The sequence below is a fragment of the Antedon mediterranea genome, chromosome 9 (assembly GCF_964355755.1).
Source record: "Antedon mediterranea chromosome 9, ecAntMedi1.1, whole genome shotgun sequence".
Classification (NCBI taxonomy): Eukaryota; Metazoa; Echinodermata; class Crinoidea; order Comatulida; family Antedonidae; genus Antedon; species Antedon mediterranea.
In genome coordinates, this window is record NC_092678.1 from 5,831,652 (window position 1) to 5,849,944 (window position 18,293).

At 31.1% G+C, this 18,293-nt stretch overlaps 1 protein-coding gene across 1 annotated transcript in view; it reads right to left on the minus strand.

Annotated features, from left to right (window-relative positions):
- Window positions 1-18,293, minus strand: part of LOC140058984 (plexin-A4-like) — a 106,680-nt gene that overhangs the window by 13,885 nt on the left and 74,502 nt on the right. The window contains exons 7-13 of the mRNA XM_072104776.1: window positions 16,641-16,803; window positions 15,977-16,185; window positions 12,336-12,356; window positions 3,717-3,851; window positions 3,218-3,310; window positions 1,555-1,648; window positions 813-988 (exon numbers count right to left, since the gene is read on the minus strand). Coding sequence (XP_071960877.1) covers window positions 813-988; window positions 1,555-1,648; window positions 3,218-3,310; window positions 3,717-3,851; window positions 12,336-12,356; window positions 15,977-16,185; window positions 16,641-16,803 — 891 coding nt within the window. The remainder of the gene's footprint in view (window positions 1-812; window positions 989-1,554; window positions 1,649-3,217; window positions 3,311-3,716; window positions 3,852-12,335; window positions 12,357-15,976; window positions 16,186-16,640; window positions 16,804-18,293) is intronic.

Sequence of the window (18,293 nt, forward strand, 5' to 3'; positions counted from 1 at the left end):
CAATATGATTTAACACTAAAGACCAACCCCTATTCAGAGGATACAACTATCAAAGTGAACAAGAGGCAATATATAATTAACATTAAGGCCTACTCCTATTCAGAGAACAACCCTGCTAAGTTTGTATGTATATCATTATTATTATTTCATTTTCTACTACAATAAAAACAATTAAGCAAACATTGCGTTTAAAGAGATATTAACATGCTTATAATTTCCAATTTCCAGACACTGACACACAGATAATTAAAAGTGTGTTTGTATTGCGCTAATATTTACATGGCTAGCAAACATATATGTGACAAGTTGAATAATGACATTACAATATTTACACAGGCTGTCGCAGTGGCTTCTCCACGATACAGCACGTACACCAACGGACGTGTTACTACCGTGCAAGACGTGTTTACAATCACTTTCACACACATCATCTCAAGAACATTTAAGTAGTTTGAGTTTTGCCATGCACATTTGTAATTAGTTATAAAATATCTTTTTTTTATGGTGACTATTTTTAGATTTATGAGATTTAAACATGTCTTGTCATCCTAAAAACTGAAATCAAATTATATTTTAATATTAAATTATTCTTTTTAGTTATAAATTCTTGAAAAAATGTGAGCATATAAAAATATGTATCTATACTATTAATGTCTTTACTTGTGTTGGTACAAAATTCGTTTACAAAATTTAACTGATTAAAACAAAATATAGTTTTTTGTAGAATATACCTCATAATAAATAGAAAATTATATTGTATATTTTACAAATCATAACAAAATAATGGTTATTAACAGAAGTATACAACTTACACTTATTATCTTCGGATTAGGACAAACAACATTGCCATTCAAGAATGGAGCGCCATTTTGGCAATGATCCTTATACCGACACATGACCTGATTGCACCAGCCGCATTCATATTTACTATCGGCCAGCAAGCACTTGCCGCAGGTGGTCCGGTTAACATCACACTTGTAGAGAGTGACTAGATTTAAGATTTATAAGAAACATAAATTCGCAGGTATTCTTAAGCTTTGTCTACACTAGTCTAAAAAAGTTTTCCCAAATATGGAGAGTCATATGATGTCATCGTGTCCACATTTTTTGTCACATAGTTTGATAGTGTAGACACACCTTACTAGGGTATGAAGTTGAACCTATTACAGAATACATTGAAAATGTATTATAATTCAGTTAAGGACATTTGGTTTAGACCCCATACGGCTCACAACAGCCACAGTTCAGCACCTACTATGATCAGTAAACCGGGAGACAATCACTTTTTTTAATAGTGTACCAAGTTCATTATTGTGCATTGTATGTACATCAGATTTACGTCCCATCTGGAGGACGAGGCAATGAGATTAAAGCATCTTGCCTTAAGGTTACAATCAATATAGCACATCTCGAACCTATTCCTCTCACAAGCTAGATTCCCTTATCATTACAACATGACATTATGCAGTTGGCAACTCCCTTATTATCTTACGACAGATTTGACTGAAGACATGTGTTGGAGGTGTACACGCCTGTAATCGTTTTTTTACTTACCTGTCACCTTGTCAGGATTGTCAATCATGAAGTTGCCATTCCAGCGAACTTTCAGTACAATAGGCTTCTCTTGTTCTTGGTCGGAATACGAATACTATTAAAACAAACAGAAAAGCCCATGTAGTACAAACCGTTTCTATGCATGTTAATGCAGTTTACGCAAAAGTTTCACACAGAAAATAAATTCATTTTTTAAGGAATATTCTTAAACAATGTTGACAGGAATTGCACTGGGAAGCTACATTTGAAAACCATCTAGGAAGGGCAAAGGGGAATTTTCTAGATGAGGGAAGATTAAACTTTTCAACTATACACCTATAATTCACAAACTATTACAAATTGCCACTTATATTGAAGTAATTGCATTATCATTGTTGAGCACAAGACAGCAATTATAAAACCTGATTAAAACTCGACATGCGATGTTCCGACTGTAAAACATTGATTTCTCCACTGGCAATTCCAACAAACATAACCATGGACATGCTCCAGTGACTTTTGAACAATGCGAGTTAACACGTGAATGTTTTAATTCACACTTAATGACAGATAACTACTTTAATTACGCTTTTCCAGCATACTTTTTAACGAGTTATGTACGTGAGACACACACAGTATGTTAAATGCATTGTTATTTTAATACATTATTAAAGCATAAGCATTTATATGTACTTTTCGAATTATCAATCTGGGAAAACGATATAAAAATTTACTGAAATATTTATGACTTTTAAAATCTTTAACTAGGTAAAGTTAAATAAAGTTAATTATAAAACAAATTCTAATGCATGATGTTATTAAATTTATTAAATATTTCTATTTTATTAATAATACACATATATTTACACATTATATATGCATTGCATTATATGCGATAAGTTTAATTTATAAAATATTTGACAAATGAATATATATTTAAAATACAAATTCAATATTTACATTGTATGCGATATGTTCCAATTTTCCCAATAACAAATTATTTTATAAATGGATAAATTAAAATTACAAATCTATTTCAATATTTACATTGTACGTGATATGTTCCAATTTTTTCAATCCGATAATATGTAAAATGTTTTTTTATGTTACGCTTATTTATCCTTGAGATTGTGTTTATTTTCCACGATTTCGAGGAAAATCAGAAACGTCGCATTAAATGCAATTAGCAGATTTTCCGGTTCTCACAGAGCACTTAGTGCTCGGTAAATGATCATAAACATAGATTGAAAATATGACAGAAGTAGTGAATGTAATTATAACACTTAAAGTCCGAGTGTTTGCAGAAGGAATGCAGGTCAACTGTCATATACAAATTGAATTTTATGTAATAATTCCAGCTTAAAAGTCTAAAAATTAGGACATTTGGAACTGAATTAGAAACTTGTGACCTTAGAATCACTGTGGGTACAACACAAGCATGTAACAAATCCTGTACGTGACAGAAAGTAGGCCTATTGGCTCGGTGTCAAAACGCAATATTTACGACACCTACGGCTACAGCTTAGGTAAATCATGCATTAGGTCATTTGTCCAAAGTTGTCGTCCACTGAAATTGACGCAACTGGCGGCAACTCAATGTCGACTGTAAAATAGGTTTAAAATATAAGCATTTTATATTATGATTTTAAATAAAACATGGTAAATAAAATGTTCATAGGCCTACCTGTTTTGGTTCGCATCTAATGGTATTATTGACCATAACTTCTGCTCTTACAACTTCTTCACCTATAACACATTCATATCCCTCTTGGCCAGTCTGAACAAATCATCATATTAATCAGGTATTTAGCAGCAATTTATTATTTAAAAGTGCAGACAATTAGAATTTCTAACATAACATTTTTTCCATAGGGTAACGCCATGTCCAGAGGCTAATGAAAAGGTGCTACTTTAAACTCTACAAAACATGGACCATATGGACTAATAAGTATTTCTTGCATATTGTGAAAAATATTATGAAAAATATTATGAAAAAATAAAATAAAAATAGTGTAATTTGAACGTAGGAATAATTAAACAAAGAAATATGTGGTCTAAATGTAGAGTGCCACTATTTCAACAGAAGAATCTCAGTTGGAAAATTAAATATTTCAGTATTTTGTGTTAGTAATGATACAAATATTTTGATATTTAGAAAAAAAAGAAAAAAACACCTCAGTTACCTCAAGCATAGGCAAGTTCTGCGCCACAACCTCAATGGGTCGTTTTGTGTCCACAGACAAGAGAATCTCTGTATCGCGTTTCTTTAAACGAGGGCATTTGTCAGGTCCAAATTTGGTTGCGTTGGTTTGTGCGTTCTAGAAGAAATAAGAATCAAATTGTTGCTGATTAATTATAATAAATTAAAAATGAAAACTATTTATTATTAATTATATTAATAAATTTGAAATAAAATACATATAAATGTGCAAATATAAATAAGATTATACTGGTAAACAATTAAATCTACTATACAAACACTTCTATTAAGAGGAAACTTTCTCATGAAACTAACAAGAGGAAATGATAGGGTTACCCCAACATAAAACCCCAAGGAGTTCTACTGTATTTTTTAAGTCAGGACAGATCTAACAATTTAAAAAACTATTTGAGAAAGATCATTAAAAGAAGAAAACAAAATTTAAATTATTTAATTACTTTTATTTTATGATTAAACAAGAATGAATAACGTTTAATTTATGAAACATTAGACAAAAAAACTATTCAAAAAACATTAAATTACTATTTTAAAAAGAAAAATTTAAGAGCTACTATTTTAATAAAATGGACAAATACATTTAAATCCATTATGAATAATGAATTGATGGATTGTTATTGTCCGATAGTCTAAGAGACTACTAATTATAAATCAAGCATTCAAATATTTTTCATTTTAAATTTACCCGATCTAAGATTTTATAAAAAGAATTATCAAGTGTATCAATTCAACGTTTGAAAATTATATTTAAATTTTGAGAAATCTATTGTTATAAAATTCAAAATTAAATGAATAAAAATTGAACTTTAATAAATGAAAATGACATATTATTGTAATCTACAGAAAGGATTTAAGTAAATTAAAGTAAAAATTAAATAATTGATTTTATAATTCACAAATAGAATAAATAAAGTAAAATTTAAATGATGGAGTGCGGGAATGATTGTCTGACCAAATCTATGGCACCTAAATGAGCGACATTAATAATCTTTTGAGCACAAATTTCCTTTGCTTTCAAAAGAGCATTATAATAGCAATATTAACATCTTTAAAGATAAATCGTCGATTACTTTAAAAATTAGAAAAATATTGATTAATTAAAAATTTAATTTATATGTTTTTATTACCATTTTTTCATCAATAATTTTGTATGCAATTCAATTTAGACTTTTCCTTTTGATTTCAAAATAGAAAAAACTCAATTGGGTGTTTGAGAAATAAATGTGTTATATATTTTGTCTACACAGTAGAGCACCACTATTAAGGGGACACACCTTCAGAAAAAATCAATGTGTTCCCAAATAGGAGTTTCTACATTAGATTCAATGTAAATAATTTGTGGTTAATAATCTGTAAATTGTTTTTTTTTTCAGTAGAAATAGGCTCCAAAAAATATAATTATCATTCCATTAAAGCAAAAACAAAATATTGTAGTTATATTTTAGTTTTATTTTAGAATCAATTTGATTTTTGACATATCATTTGTAAATTGTCAATTTCTGTTGGATTTTATTATGGAAAGTTAATAAATTATTTATAATTACAGTGAATTGAATTTGTTTTTTTGTTGTTATTGAGTCGGGAATTTAAAGTTAAGAGAGACAATCTATCCATACAAATAATTGCATTTATCAAAAAGATAAGAGGTACCGTGTGTATCATATTAAAATCAATAGATTCAGAAAATAGAATTTTGACAGAGAATAGGGAAGAAGAAATACATCATATATTTATTGATTTGATGAATATCTTCAACTTAAGGCTTTTCTTTCAACTTGATCAGAATTCAATCATATTATTTACATAATACATGTACCATTCTGCATTGTCTTGTCTTAATTTTTATATACATATTCTCAAATCATTTTTATAATAGTGTTTGTATAAGAATATTTTTATGCTCAAAAGATGTCATGTCCACAGAAGAAAAACTATTAGTAAATTAATTATTTAAATTAATAATTAAAAATTCAGTTTTTAGATAATCTATACAATTTTCAAATGATGAAATGTACCCAGAAAGAAAACAAAACTATTAATAAACATTATTATATATAATCACAATTTAAATATTCTTTTTATGGGAATACATCAAATATTAAATATATATATATATGCATTTTTTAAATTAGTATATTATTTTTGTTACTATTTAAGAACAAAAAATCGTATAAAATATATTCAAATTTATGCGTCAGTAATGTGATGATTGTATTGCGTCTACAAAATTAATTTGCTTAATTTATGTAAATTAGTTACTGTTCTAATGTATTAGATAAACATGCATCCCTTGCATTATAATTAAACAATAAACCACAAAATAGTTCCTCCTCCAATTAAAGACCATTTTAGTACTAGAATTTTAGTGATATTAGCATTTTGGTCTCTTATTAGAGTCACTAAGAATGAGTTAAAAGAAATTTAACTAAGTAAGGCCTTTAATTAGAGGCAAACCTATATGTTATTAGTGGTAAATTATCCATACTATACATAAGTGATATTGTATTATCATTTTTTTTATTTGATAAATATATATCCACATTAGAACTCCTATTAAGAGGACACCTTTGGGACCCAACAAAGGTTTGCTCGTTAAAACATATTGAAAAGTGTCTCCTTAATAGGGTGTCCCCTTAATGGGGGTGTCCCCTTAATGGGGGTGTCCCCTGAATGAAGAAAGAGCGGTTCTACTGTGGTTTTAATTATTTTAATGAAAAATTCTAAATCTATAACAAAATTAACAACAAATATAGTTCAAAAATCTGAAATGAAAAACATTTAAATTAATTGCATAAATTAGGCAGCGTATGTTAACAACAAGAGCATTCAACACTACAAACTAGCGTATCAGTAGTACAGGTTTCGGTTCTACATAGGGTTAGCAGCTAAGTACTGTGTGTCCAGTTGGTGTAAGTGTATAAAAGGTTAAATTATTAATTTCAAAATATAAAATAAAATATTAATATTAAGTTAGGAGATATGAAGTCATGCGGTTAAAGGCAGATAATTCTCGCGCTAACGTACACGCGTAACTCGCAGTACAGTTACCAGAGAGAGAAATTCAAAACAACGCTGGGATGACCATTATAAAAGTACATAATTTCAATTTTTAAAATTAAATTCATCAATGTGGAAACATGTCTCTCACCGCGCTGCCATCCCCCCACCCCCTAACCCTCTTTTGAATTCACCCCTGGTAATTGTCCAAGGAATGTTTTTTGGCACCTTTCGAAGACTTTTGTCATTGCTCTTCTTTTATTTTTACCATTATTTTCCTGCCATCAATAAACTTTTAAAAACTTAATTTTTCTACTAGTCATGAACCAATCAATAATTAATTACAAAGTAATCAATCAATCAATAAACAAATACGTGATCAGTATTAATCAAATCAATTCTACTTTTAGAAATGACAACATAGACAACCAAACAATTCATGAAATACAAAAATACACAAAAAATTTTTGAAAACATAGGAAATCCTTGAATGAACAAAAAAAAACCATTTATATATCATAACTTGTTTTCCAAGTAAAATCTGTAAACAAAATTGTTCCTGGCGTCATTTAAATACAGTACATGCCACGAAATAACAACTAATGTAAAACAAGCAAAAAAAAACACAACAAAATCACTCAAGGATACAAAACAAACATTTCAATCAAACGTGTTAGCCAACAATAACCAAATCGTCACTGATATTATTTCAGACCACTATAAAAATATCCACGAGATCATACAATAAATCACATTTTTTTCTTAACGATTTGTATGCAATATTGTTACCATGGTAATACTAATAACCATCGACGTTATCAATTCTAATAATACTGACATAATATCTATCTAAACCTACAGTTTTATCTTTGATTATTTTATATATTATATTTACTTGGTAATCATAAACAAAATGTGCAAAGCTTTTGAGAATATGAAAACAGCTACATATTTTATAAAAACATCCTCATTTGAACTTTGACATACAGTGATCTATAAGTATAATATTAAGTTTATAAAAATTGCACAGCAAGTGTGGTATTTCAGTCTAGGAAAGGTTGCTGTGGGTATAAAAACAAAATACAGTAAAACAACTCATTTGGGGAACCCCAATTTAGTGAATGCACCTATTCAGAGGACACTTTCCTGTGAAACAACAAGGAAAAAATAGATGTTTTAACACTACAGGTAACACTTATTCCGAGGACACCGCTATTAAAGAACACCCCTTTTAAGGGAAAACTTTGACAGGTCCCGAAGGAAACAATGTCAGCTATCACAAAACGACTGTTTTACAAAAACTGTCCAAAAATCTCCTATAAAGAAAGTTCTTGTCATTCTTCTACATTTATAATAAACAAATTTGATATCAGACTTAATATATCAAACTGAATTTTCGTTTTATCTGCTATTTCTTTGAAGTTACTGTCAGAGTTTGTGACAGGACAAGTTAGTATTAAATTCAGATTTTCTTTAATACTATAATATGCGATAGACATGTGATAAGATACATATGCCTATAATGTCTATAAATACAGTACTAGCTGATACCGAACTCTTGAAACAAGTAGTTACTAGCATCAAGGCCTTGTACTAACAACCAAGCTTCGATAGGCAGAACTCTAAGACACACTAAAGAAAGCACTTATTTCAGGCACTATAAATCACTACAAATGGCCAATTCTTGCGAAACTGGTATGGCATCAGGTTGTCTCCTCTTTCGAGAACTCTCTCGCAGAGCAGAACTTGTAGAAAAAGGAATAGGAGAAACAACAGTTCCATTGGAGCAAGGCAGTCTAACAACAGGATGCTGAGCTCCGGGGATCAAAGGTTTTATCTGTGGCTGTGACACGAGCAGTTCCATGCCCCTTAACAGACACTGCACGCCACAAAGAATATGTAGATAGTACAGTACTGTTGGTATTTGTCGCAGCCAGACATAAGATCAAAGGACTGTTAAAGAGTTCTTATCTTGGCAAGGCAAGCTCAGTGTCTTGTTAGATTGTCTTTATATTTAATAAACTATTTTTTTGTTGTTTCAGTGCTACATACATGCAATTCTAAACTCATAAATTCCAAAATTCTAAACTATGGAATTTGTATTGCCTTCAGGACTACACCCACACAAATAGCTAAATTGTAATATGATTAAATGTTACTAAAAGCCTCAAGTAAAACATTCATAGTAGACAATATGCTTCAAATTTTTTTCCAAAGGGAGAACTACACCTCAAAATATCTTTACAACATCTCTTCATGGTGTAATAGTATTACAGAGATCATGTGAAAGAGTTTGAACCTATTGGTGCCATATTGATTATATCCTTATGCAAGGTACAAATACTATTAATAGCTTTGTCCTCCAAAGTGCACGTTAAAGAACTCGGTACGGTGATCTTTGTTAGGCGTTGCACTCTGCTATGAGTACCCAATACAAATTGCCAGTTTCTAGTCAAACCGAGGTTGACTACAAATATATTTACCACATTGTTGGAGAGACACACCTTACCGGTGACAGCGTTTTGTTTAATGCTTTTGTCTTTCCTCAGCCTCGTGTCTGTTTTTCATATATATATATATATATATATTTCTATGTTTTTTGTTTTTTTGTTGTAATTATTATTTTATGTTTATTGCCGAAATGAATAAAATAAAATTAAAATAATAGCGCCATCAATCAATTATAAAACTCTTGTCGAGTTTTACCAAGAATTAAGAAATCTATGCGTAAATCTAAAAAATTATTTTGACCAGAAAATATGCAAATGAGGTTTTGAACGACAGTGGACTTATATACCAATCAGCAGTGCAGTATAGAAATAATATTTGTATATGAATCCTATGTGCAAAAGTGAAGTTATTTTATTTTTCTATGTGCATGATGGGTATAATACTATACTGTTTCTAGTATGTTTAAGTATACACTTAAAAAAACATAAAACAGAAGAACCATAAACAAAACGGCATAAAGAAAGAAAATTGACATGCCCTTCATTGAATAAATCATCTTGGACTATTAAATTTTAAATAAAGACTGGTGATTTATTTTAGACGCACATAATTCAGTGGTGTTTTGTTTCTTACTGGACATCAATAACTCTAAGTAATAATTCATACCTGTAATTATTATGTCACCCACTCTACTACATTTTTCTTGGACACACGTGTTAATAATTTAATCTCCTGATTTTCAAATAATATGAATAACAACATTAATAACAACAGCTACTCAAAACCGTTGAACAATAAACACACAATCCTGCCACACACCATGATTTTCTTGCCGAGGTGTTTTTTCAAAGGATCATAAAATCTAAACATTGCTGGGTATGACCAACTAGCGTTCATGTTCCCAATTAATCATCCATTCATAGAAAGTAATAACAAAGAAGTCAATCTCTAGCAATTTTGGAATAAACCAAAAACCCCACAATCTTCATTAATTCATCTTTTTTTGGAACTTTATTCCAAGCTCCAATCTGTTCCTACTTCATTCCAAGTCCTATCCCCCACTTCATTCCAAGTCATATTTCAACATCATTCCAAGTCCTATCCCCTATAATACTACTTAATTCCAAGCCAAATCTCCACATCCATATCAGTCCTATTTCCGTGATACTACATCATCTCTAATCTCTTGGTACTTCATTCCAAGCTCCACCCATTCCAAGTCCTATTCCCACATCATTCCAAGCCCTACTCTCTTGGTACTTCATTCTAATCTTGGTACTCCATTCCAAGTCCGATTCTTACATCATTCCAAGCCGTATGCCCTTGATACTACTCATTCCAAGCTCCACTGCCTTCATCTCTAGCCCAACTCCTTTCATCTCAAGCCCCACTGCCTTCATCTCTAGCCCAACTCCTTTCATCTCAAGCCCCACTGCCTTCATCTCAAGCCCCACTCCTTTTATCTCAAGCCCCACTGCCTTCATCTCAAGCCCCACTCCTTTCATCTCAAGCCCCACTGCCTTCATCTCAAGCCCCACTCCTTTCATCTCAAGCCCCACTGCCTTCATCTCTAGCCCCACTGCCTTCATCTCAAGCCCCACTCCTTTCATCCTAAGCACTACTCACTTCATCCCAAGCCCACTTTTTGTTTCATAACTGAATAACAGTCCATCATTGGCAATTAAATTTGAACAATGATTGTTTGCAAAATAAAGATCTGATCTTCACTTGTTAATGGATTAACCAAATTACATTTTCATAACCTTAGATTTAATGCATATTTGATGTGATTGTATAATAATGTTAGCTTTAAGCTTAATGGCATTTTAACAAGGACGGCATGCCGATACTCATCTCTACCAATCCCGAAGGAACTAAACATGGATTCCAAAACACTCTTGCGGTTTTCCTGAACAAGATCCTGTTCCCAGGGAATTGCAGTTTTTGTTCTTATATTACTTCTATTTCCATTTGAAATGTGCAAGAATTACTAAATTTCAAATTAAACTAATAAAATATTCAAGAGAACTAGATTTTTTTCTGATTGCCATTAAGTTTAGAGAAAGCACATTTGAACCTGTTCAGTCAATGGTGCTATAAAAATGTGGTATTTATCTTATATCTATACAGAATTGAACAATCGCCTAAAATCATTTCATAATATAACATACGTCAAATAGCTGTTATTTCTTATCCCACCACTAAGTTAATGGAAACGCATACCATTTGCGTATTTAGCACCAAATTATATTTATTGTTTGCATGTTAGCACATAATCGTTAGTGTTGCATGGATATACGATACCACACATATACGAAACACCGCTGCACCAACCATGTCCCGTATCATCTACACACATAGAATTCATTTTATACAATCAAGTCTTTAACGCCATCACACAAGAACATTAAAAAACAGCTAATAATGACACCTGCATGCAAATAATACACACACAATTCAATAATAAACAAATTCACAGAAATACTAAACACAAAATGCCAACCAAGATCTTTTAGCATATAAAATGCTGCAACGTTATGTAAATAAATTAACTAATTCGACATTAAATGGTGCCTTATAAAAACCAAACAAGAGGCTGCAAATTTAAAACACATATTTAAACCACAAAAAAAAACAATCTCATCATAAAAAGTATAATTTCAAACGCTTAGGTTTCCCTAATACAGTAAAAACTATATCATACTATATAAAATTCTCCTGAAAATCAGCAAAAAATAAAATACCCCAAAAATAATAAAGAAAGCGTGTTTAATGGTGACAATTGTGTTGCGCCGCATTGGTGATTAGAGAACGAGAAACGTGAACAGATAACATACTCGCATGCATAACAAGACAGGAATAAAGTGTCTTTCACACCTGCTCCGGTCCAGTTCAAGTCCGGCTCCGCCAAATAAAATCGCATCTCAATGTTTTCGTTTTCACAACGCTCCACACAGCTAGCAACCAATCTTTTTACTTGTTATGCACGTAACTGCATGGTGCGTTGTGAAAACGAAAGGTTCCCAATGCTGTACACGCAATCTGACGTGAACCGGGACCGGAGCAGGTGTGAAGGACCCTTAAACGAAAAAAAGAGCGATGACATTATATATGGACCGAAAATAAGATGGCTTACCAGTGTGTATTCTCTATAGAGCTGCGTAATTGAATATCAAGAAAGAGAAAACATGCCGAGTATTGTATAACACACATCACATGAAGAATATATAACAAAAAACGTAAGATTGTAAGAAAATACAAGCGACATATGACGTTCTTGCACATATAATTTCCCCAGTGCAAATAGGAATGGGTATTGATTAATTTTGGGGCACTTACTCACATAATGCAAAAGTATAATACATAAGCCAAGTATAAATACGCTCAACCGTGATAAGATTCAATATTTCAGTATAATATTATTTTGTATGAGGACTTAATTATTTCGGAAGACCTAGATTTGAATTTATCATCAGAATGATGTTACGCGATCCTCGTAAACACAATATAACATCCATGTTTGATACGTATGGGAGCTTGCTGTACGCTATAATTTGACCTGAAGTTTATTGCGGTTTTGTCTATATAGTATATTAACGTGATAATTCATTTCATTATTTCAACCATGATAAAATGAAAATTGCTGGTAATAATAGAACATATTGAAATGTTGAATTCTTTCACAATAAGACATATTTAATTGCGTATGTAAAATACTTTTGTTTTTAAATTTATAAGTTACACGGGTAATTGTTTGGAGAAATTGGCAGATTAAGGAACATTGCATTAAAATCATTTGTATAAATATAAATTTGTTTGTGGAGGAAAACAATTATTTGTTTAATTTACAGACAGATTTTTTTTATATTTTATTTTAGAAGTTGATTACCTTCTTCTACAGAACTAAGGTAATTAAATAGGGAATTCCTATAGCTAGTACAGTTAAGTACATATAATTTGTGCAACATGTGATCAGACCAGTTAATTTGGTTTAAGGAATTAAAGAAAGTTTCACTAATAACTATTAATCATTAATTCTATAATAAACAACAACATTGTGCTAATAACTACATTAAACAGTGTCACCAAATATCTATTAGTTTATAGCACGTTTATATTCCTATTTTCATTAGATAGCAATTTTTAAAACATACCGTTTATTTACATTTATCAAATTAGACATTTAACATAAAATATCTGGTTTCTTATACATCAAAAATATTTTTTTTTAATCATGATATGATTTAAAAAAAAAATTATATTATAAATATTTTTGAACATAGAAATATGAATCGACCAAAGATTTCATTTTGTCGTAACTGGAGAATTCTGTTTAATTAAAAATATGTGTAAAATTATTAAATTGCAAAAGGCCCGATCACATGTTATGTAATAATCGTAAAATATAACACTTATAAATTTCCCATAATATTGTTTTAGTCGCAAGTATTTGCTATATATGTTTTAATAAAAATATGTACCACACATACAAATATGTGTAGATTATGCTCAAACGAAACAGAAAAATAACGAAAATAAACCATGCGTTAGAATTAAATTTTTAATATTTTCGAGAGGAAAAAGCATAGCACAGTCACATGGTATAAAATTGTTTGTAAATTTAGAAAAAAAAGAACATAAAATACCATGGCAACAGAATCATTGCAACAGGAAGTGGACAGACATGTTTGGATTTTTTTTTAAATTTTAATTAATTATTCTCTTCTTTTTTTTTCTTCTTAATTTACACTTAAGTCATCTATTGATATATATACAGGTATAAATAAAAAAAATGTTTACATATGTTGTATGAATTATTATTATATTATAATATTTTTAAGTTTCTGTGATAATAGTGGAAAGCATACTTAGAAGATTATAAGTAAAACAATTGAAAACTAACTAAAACTTTGGTCTATGTTTCAGATGCTGGCACATTTTACCACTGGAGTAGGTTCAAATCTGACATGATCCGCTTTCAATTTTATTTATTCTAGCATCATTGAGTGATTTGGAATTAATTTAAATTTATGTACATTTATTTAAAATTGTTATAATGAAACTTCTTTCACAAAAAAATGTAAATTGCTTTTATATCTTGAATAACCTATACAATTTTGTTTTAAATAAAATGGTTTTAAATTCAAATTGTTATTGTTCCCGAGATGTATGACTCTGTCAATTGACACTGGCACTGATGGATTGCATCAATAAAATTCTTTTTTTTTTCTAATAATTTAATGATCGAATATTAGAATGCTGTAATTTGTGTCAATCTTACTATCGATACATAAAGATTCCATCTGGAACTCTAGCAATTATTTAGTTAATCAAAGATTTCTTTCTTTATATGTCCACAGTACATGTAGATATAAACTTGAACATTTTAGTTAGTACAGTCAACTTACCCTTGTGCAGCCTTAATATTTTTGATTTTCTGAAAAGTCTGGTGTTTAAAATGTGTTTTTAATGGAAAAATCGAATTTGGGCTTTTTTGGTTGAAAGTCTGGTTTTGAGATATTTCCAGTTTCCAGAGAGTCCGGAATTCAATACCAAACTCTCTGAAAACCAGAAACTCTCCAAAAAAATCAGTCTTTTCACGAGGTCAAAAAAGTCCCAAATTCATTTTTACTATTAAAAACAAATTCAGAAGACTTGAAGAAAAACCATACAAATTAGGCCACCTCAAAGGCGTCGAGTATTGGGAGAGTTGACTGTATTAATTTTATGTTTTTAAAATGATTTCTTTCTAAACAATTTCAGTTTGAGAGCAACAATAACATTGTGTGTCCTAATTTGATATATTGCAATATTATTTTATTTTAATAAGGAAAAGTACACTAATTTACAAATTTTGTTTAACATGTCTTGTGTCCACCTTCCATGCTGCAACGAATTCTCCACCAATAACTTAAAGGCATTCGAATAAATAAAACATTTTTTTTATTGTTTATATATATAATGCATTCAAGATATGCAATGAGTTCCATGCAAGATATAGGTGCAGAGTAAGTCAGATGGGGGGAGGGGCGGGTTGCACACAGGTAAGTGATAGGGCAGGTATATTGGGGGGGGGAGGAAGGCTACTTGGGTGGAAGTAAACAGGTGGAATTGTCTCATTTTTTAAATTGAATAAATCATTTAATAGTAATTATAGTTTAACAAATGTTTAAAATTTGACAAATTCCACTCTGCCAACAATTATGCAAATCAGGGTAAAAACTTTTTGGAAATGGATCATAGTTTTGTTAAGAAAAAAAGAATTTTGCATTAATCAAATCATACTCTTAATATTTTTAAATATAAAGACATTATAATTATTAATAATGTTTAGTCTTATTATTCTTGATATAAAATTACAGTTCAAAAAATTTATATTTTTTCAAGATTATGAAATTAGTTTTTTTTTATTGACAATACTAAAAGCATTATTTTGGAGATTTAATTGCCCAATCACTGACAATCTAGAAAGCCAACATTTACTTCCAAAAGTTTAGTTAACACACTTAGGGACGAGTTAACTGAGACACCCGCTACCAAATGCTTTGAGATGTTACCATAGCACCTTAAACTAGGATTTAAATTCCAAAAACAGATTTTAAATATAGTTTTATCCAATAAAAGTATCAATTTAGTTTGATTTAGAATTTAAACTCCCAGTTTCAAACATGTACCATGATGTTTACCCACCCAGCCTATAAACAACCACCACAATATATCGCTATTATTCATAACATCAATAAAAAAGCGTTAGGGAGAGCTTAAATGGATACTTACCCCTTTACCGCCAACCACCCCTTGTAGTTTGCACTTCAGGGAGTTTCCAGTGCACTCGTTCTCGTATATGCACCAATCACAGGCAAAATTACTAGACACACAGTTGGTACAGTCCTGGAAAGCACTACAGTCATAGAAGACAAACTCGCTGCTCACAAACTCCATGTTGGTCTCGTTTGAAAGTATGGATAGGTTCACTTTTCGAAATCCTAGAAAATTATTTTTATTGATATAAAGTTATCATTTAACATACAAGCTTTGGTCTGTCTATTCCATGGTATAAACTAGACTCCCAGCAGCCACTGAGTATAAACTAGACGCCCAGAAGTCGTGAATTATCAGATAGACTCCCAGCAGCTACTGAGTATAAACTAGACTCCCAGCAGCTACTGAGTATAAACTAGACTCCCAGCAGCCGTGGAGTAAAAAGTAGACTCCTAGCAGCTGTTGAGTATGAACTAGACTCTCAGCAGCTACTGAGTATAAACTAGACTCCCAGCAGCTGTGGAGTAAAAACTAGACTCCCAGAAGCCACTGATTATAAACTAGACTCTAAGAAGCTTTAGAGTATCTAGACCTCCAGAAGCCACTGAGTATCAAATAAATCTTTAAGCATTCATGGAAATTTTAATGGTTAAAAGCAAATTAAAAAAACAGTACTAACCATCAGGTTTGACAATTTCTACCTCAGGTGGTGTTTCACATGTCAATGTTGGGGATTCCTTTGTGTTGTCAATTGCTAAAACCGGCATTGTTTTAATGTCTTCAAAGACGCAGAAGTAAGATTGGGGTGTCCCACTAGGAAGGCTTCTCACCGTCAAAGTTAGCTGAAGGATAAAAAATAATAATTATTTACATAAATGTTTATAATATAATATACCTCATTCAGTATTTTTTTTTTAAAGTAATGGTACTTTGTTTAAACTTCCCTTCCCATGATTTTTTTTTTATGTTATAATGTGGTATGGTGGATGGCATGAGGGATCCCTTTTTAACAGTAGAACAAGAACATAAAAGAGGGAAATTGTGCAACAAACGGACATTTTCTAGCTTAAGGCGTCAGATTCTTGTCACAATCTTGAGACAGACCTCATTTGGCTGTCAACTCAAATCTTTTCTTCTACTAGATAACTAAGCAATTTTAGTGTCAAGGTTGATCGGTCATGCATAAAATTCTCAAGCCCAAAGACTATAAACAGCTCGTAATTTGTCTAGAAGAATTCGTTTTGAATTCTTAATTTACTCTCAAGTGTACTATAAAATAGTGCTTTTTTTCCGAAATGCATATCATAGCTGATAGTTCAATATATTTTTGAAATTAAGCTGAAGATAGGTTGACCATTTTATGACATGTTGAGAAAAAAAACCCTGAATTACTGGGCTAATAAACAGAAAATAGCGACTTTGAATATACTGACAATTGAACATTTAACCAGTCTTCAGGCCAGATTCGCATTACGTGCCACCTCATCACCCAAAATTCTCAAGCCCAAAGACTATAAACAGCTCGTAATTTGTCTAGAAGAATTCGTTTTGAATTCTTAATTTACTCTCAAGTGTACTATAAAATAGTGCTTTTTTTCCGAAATGCATATCATAGCTGATAGTTCAATATATTTTTGAAATTAAGCTGAAGATAGGTTGACCATTTTATGACATGTTGAGAAAAAAAACCCTGAATTACTGGGCTAATAAACAGAAAATAGCGACTTTGAATATACTGACAATTGAACATTTAACCAGTCTTCAGGCCAGATTCGCATTACGTGCCACCTCATCACCCACCTTGCAGTTGGGTTGCAAAAGTAGATAGATAATCACTGTTTAAACTAGATCCGTACCTGGTGGTAGTTAAGGGCGTGTGGCGCAGTGTGTTGGATGTTGGACTACTGATCGTAAGATCGTGAGTTCAAATCCAATGCTCGTCGCATCGTTTGTATCCTAAGACAATTTACGTATTACGTTTGCCTCTCTCCTCCCAGCTGTACAAATAGGTACTCAATATATGTGTTTGATAAAAAAATGACCGGGGTAATAATATGTATGCTTAGACTGAGGTTTCACAACATTAGGCACTTTATAAATCCAGGATATTATTATTTGAGATATCACTGGTACAAAAATCTGACTGATTCAGTCTGGTCTATCAAAGGATTTTGCTCAGCAGTAATCTTCGGTGGTCATATTACAGATGGCTATATTAATGGCTTACTGGAAAGTGCAACAGACCTGTGTCCTATTATCTTCTCATACAATTTTAATGGTGTATTAATAATAGAAAGATGAAATCTTTGTTCTTTGTTTGCAGATTCTAATA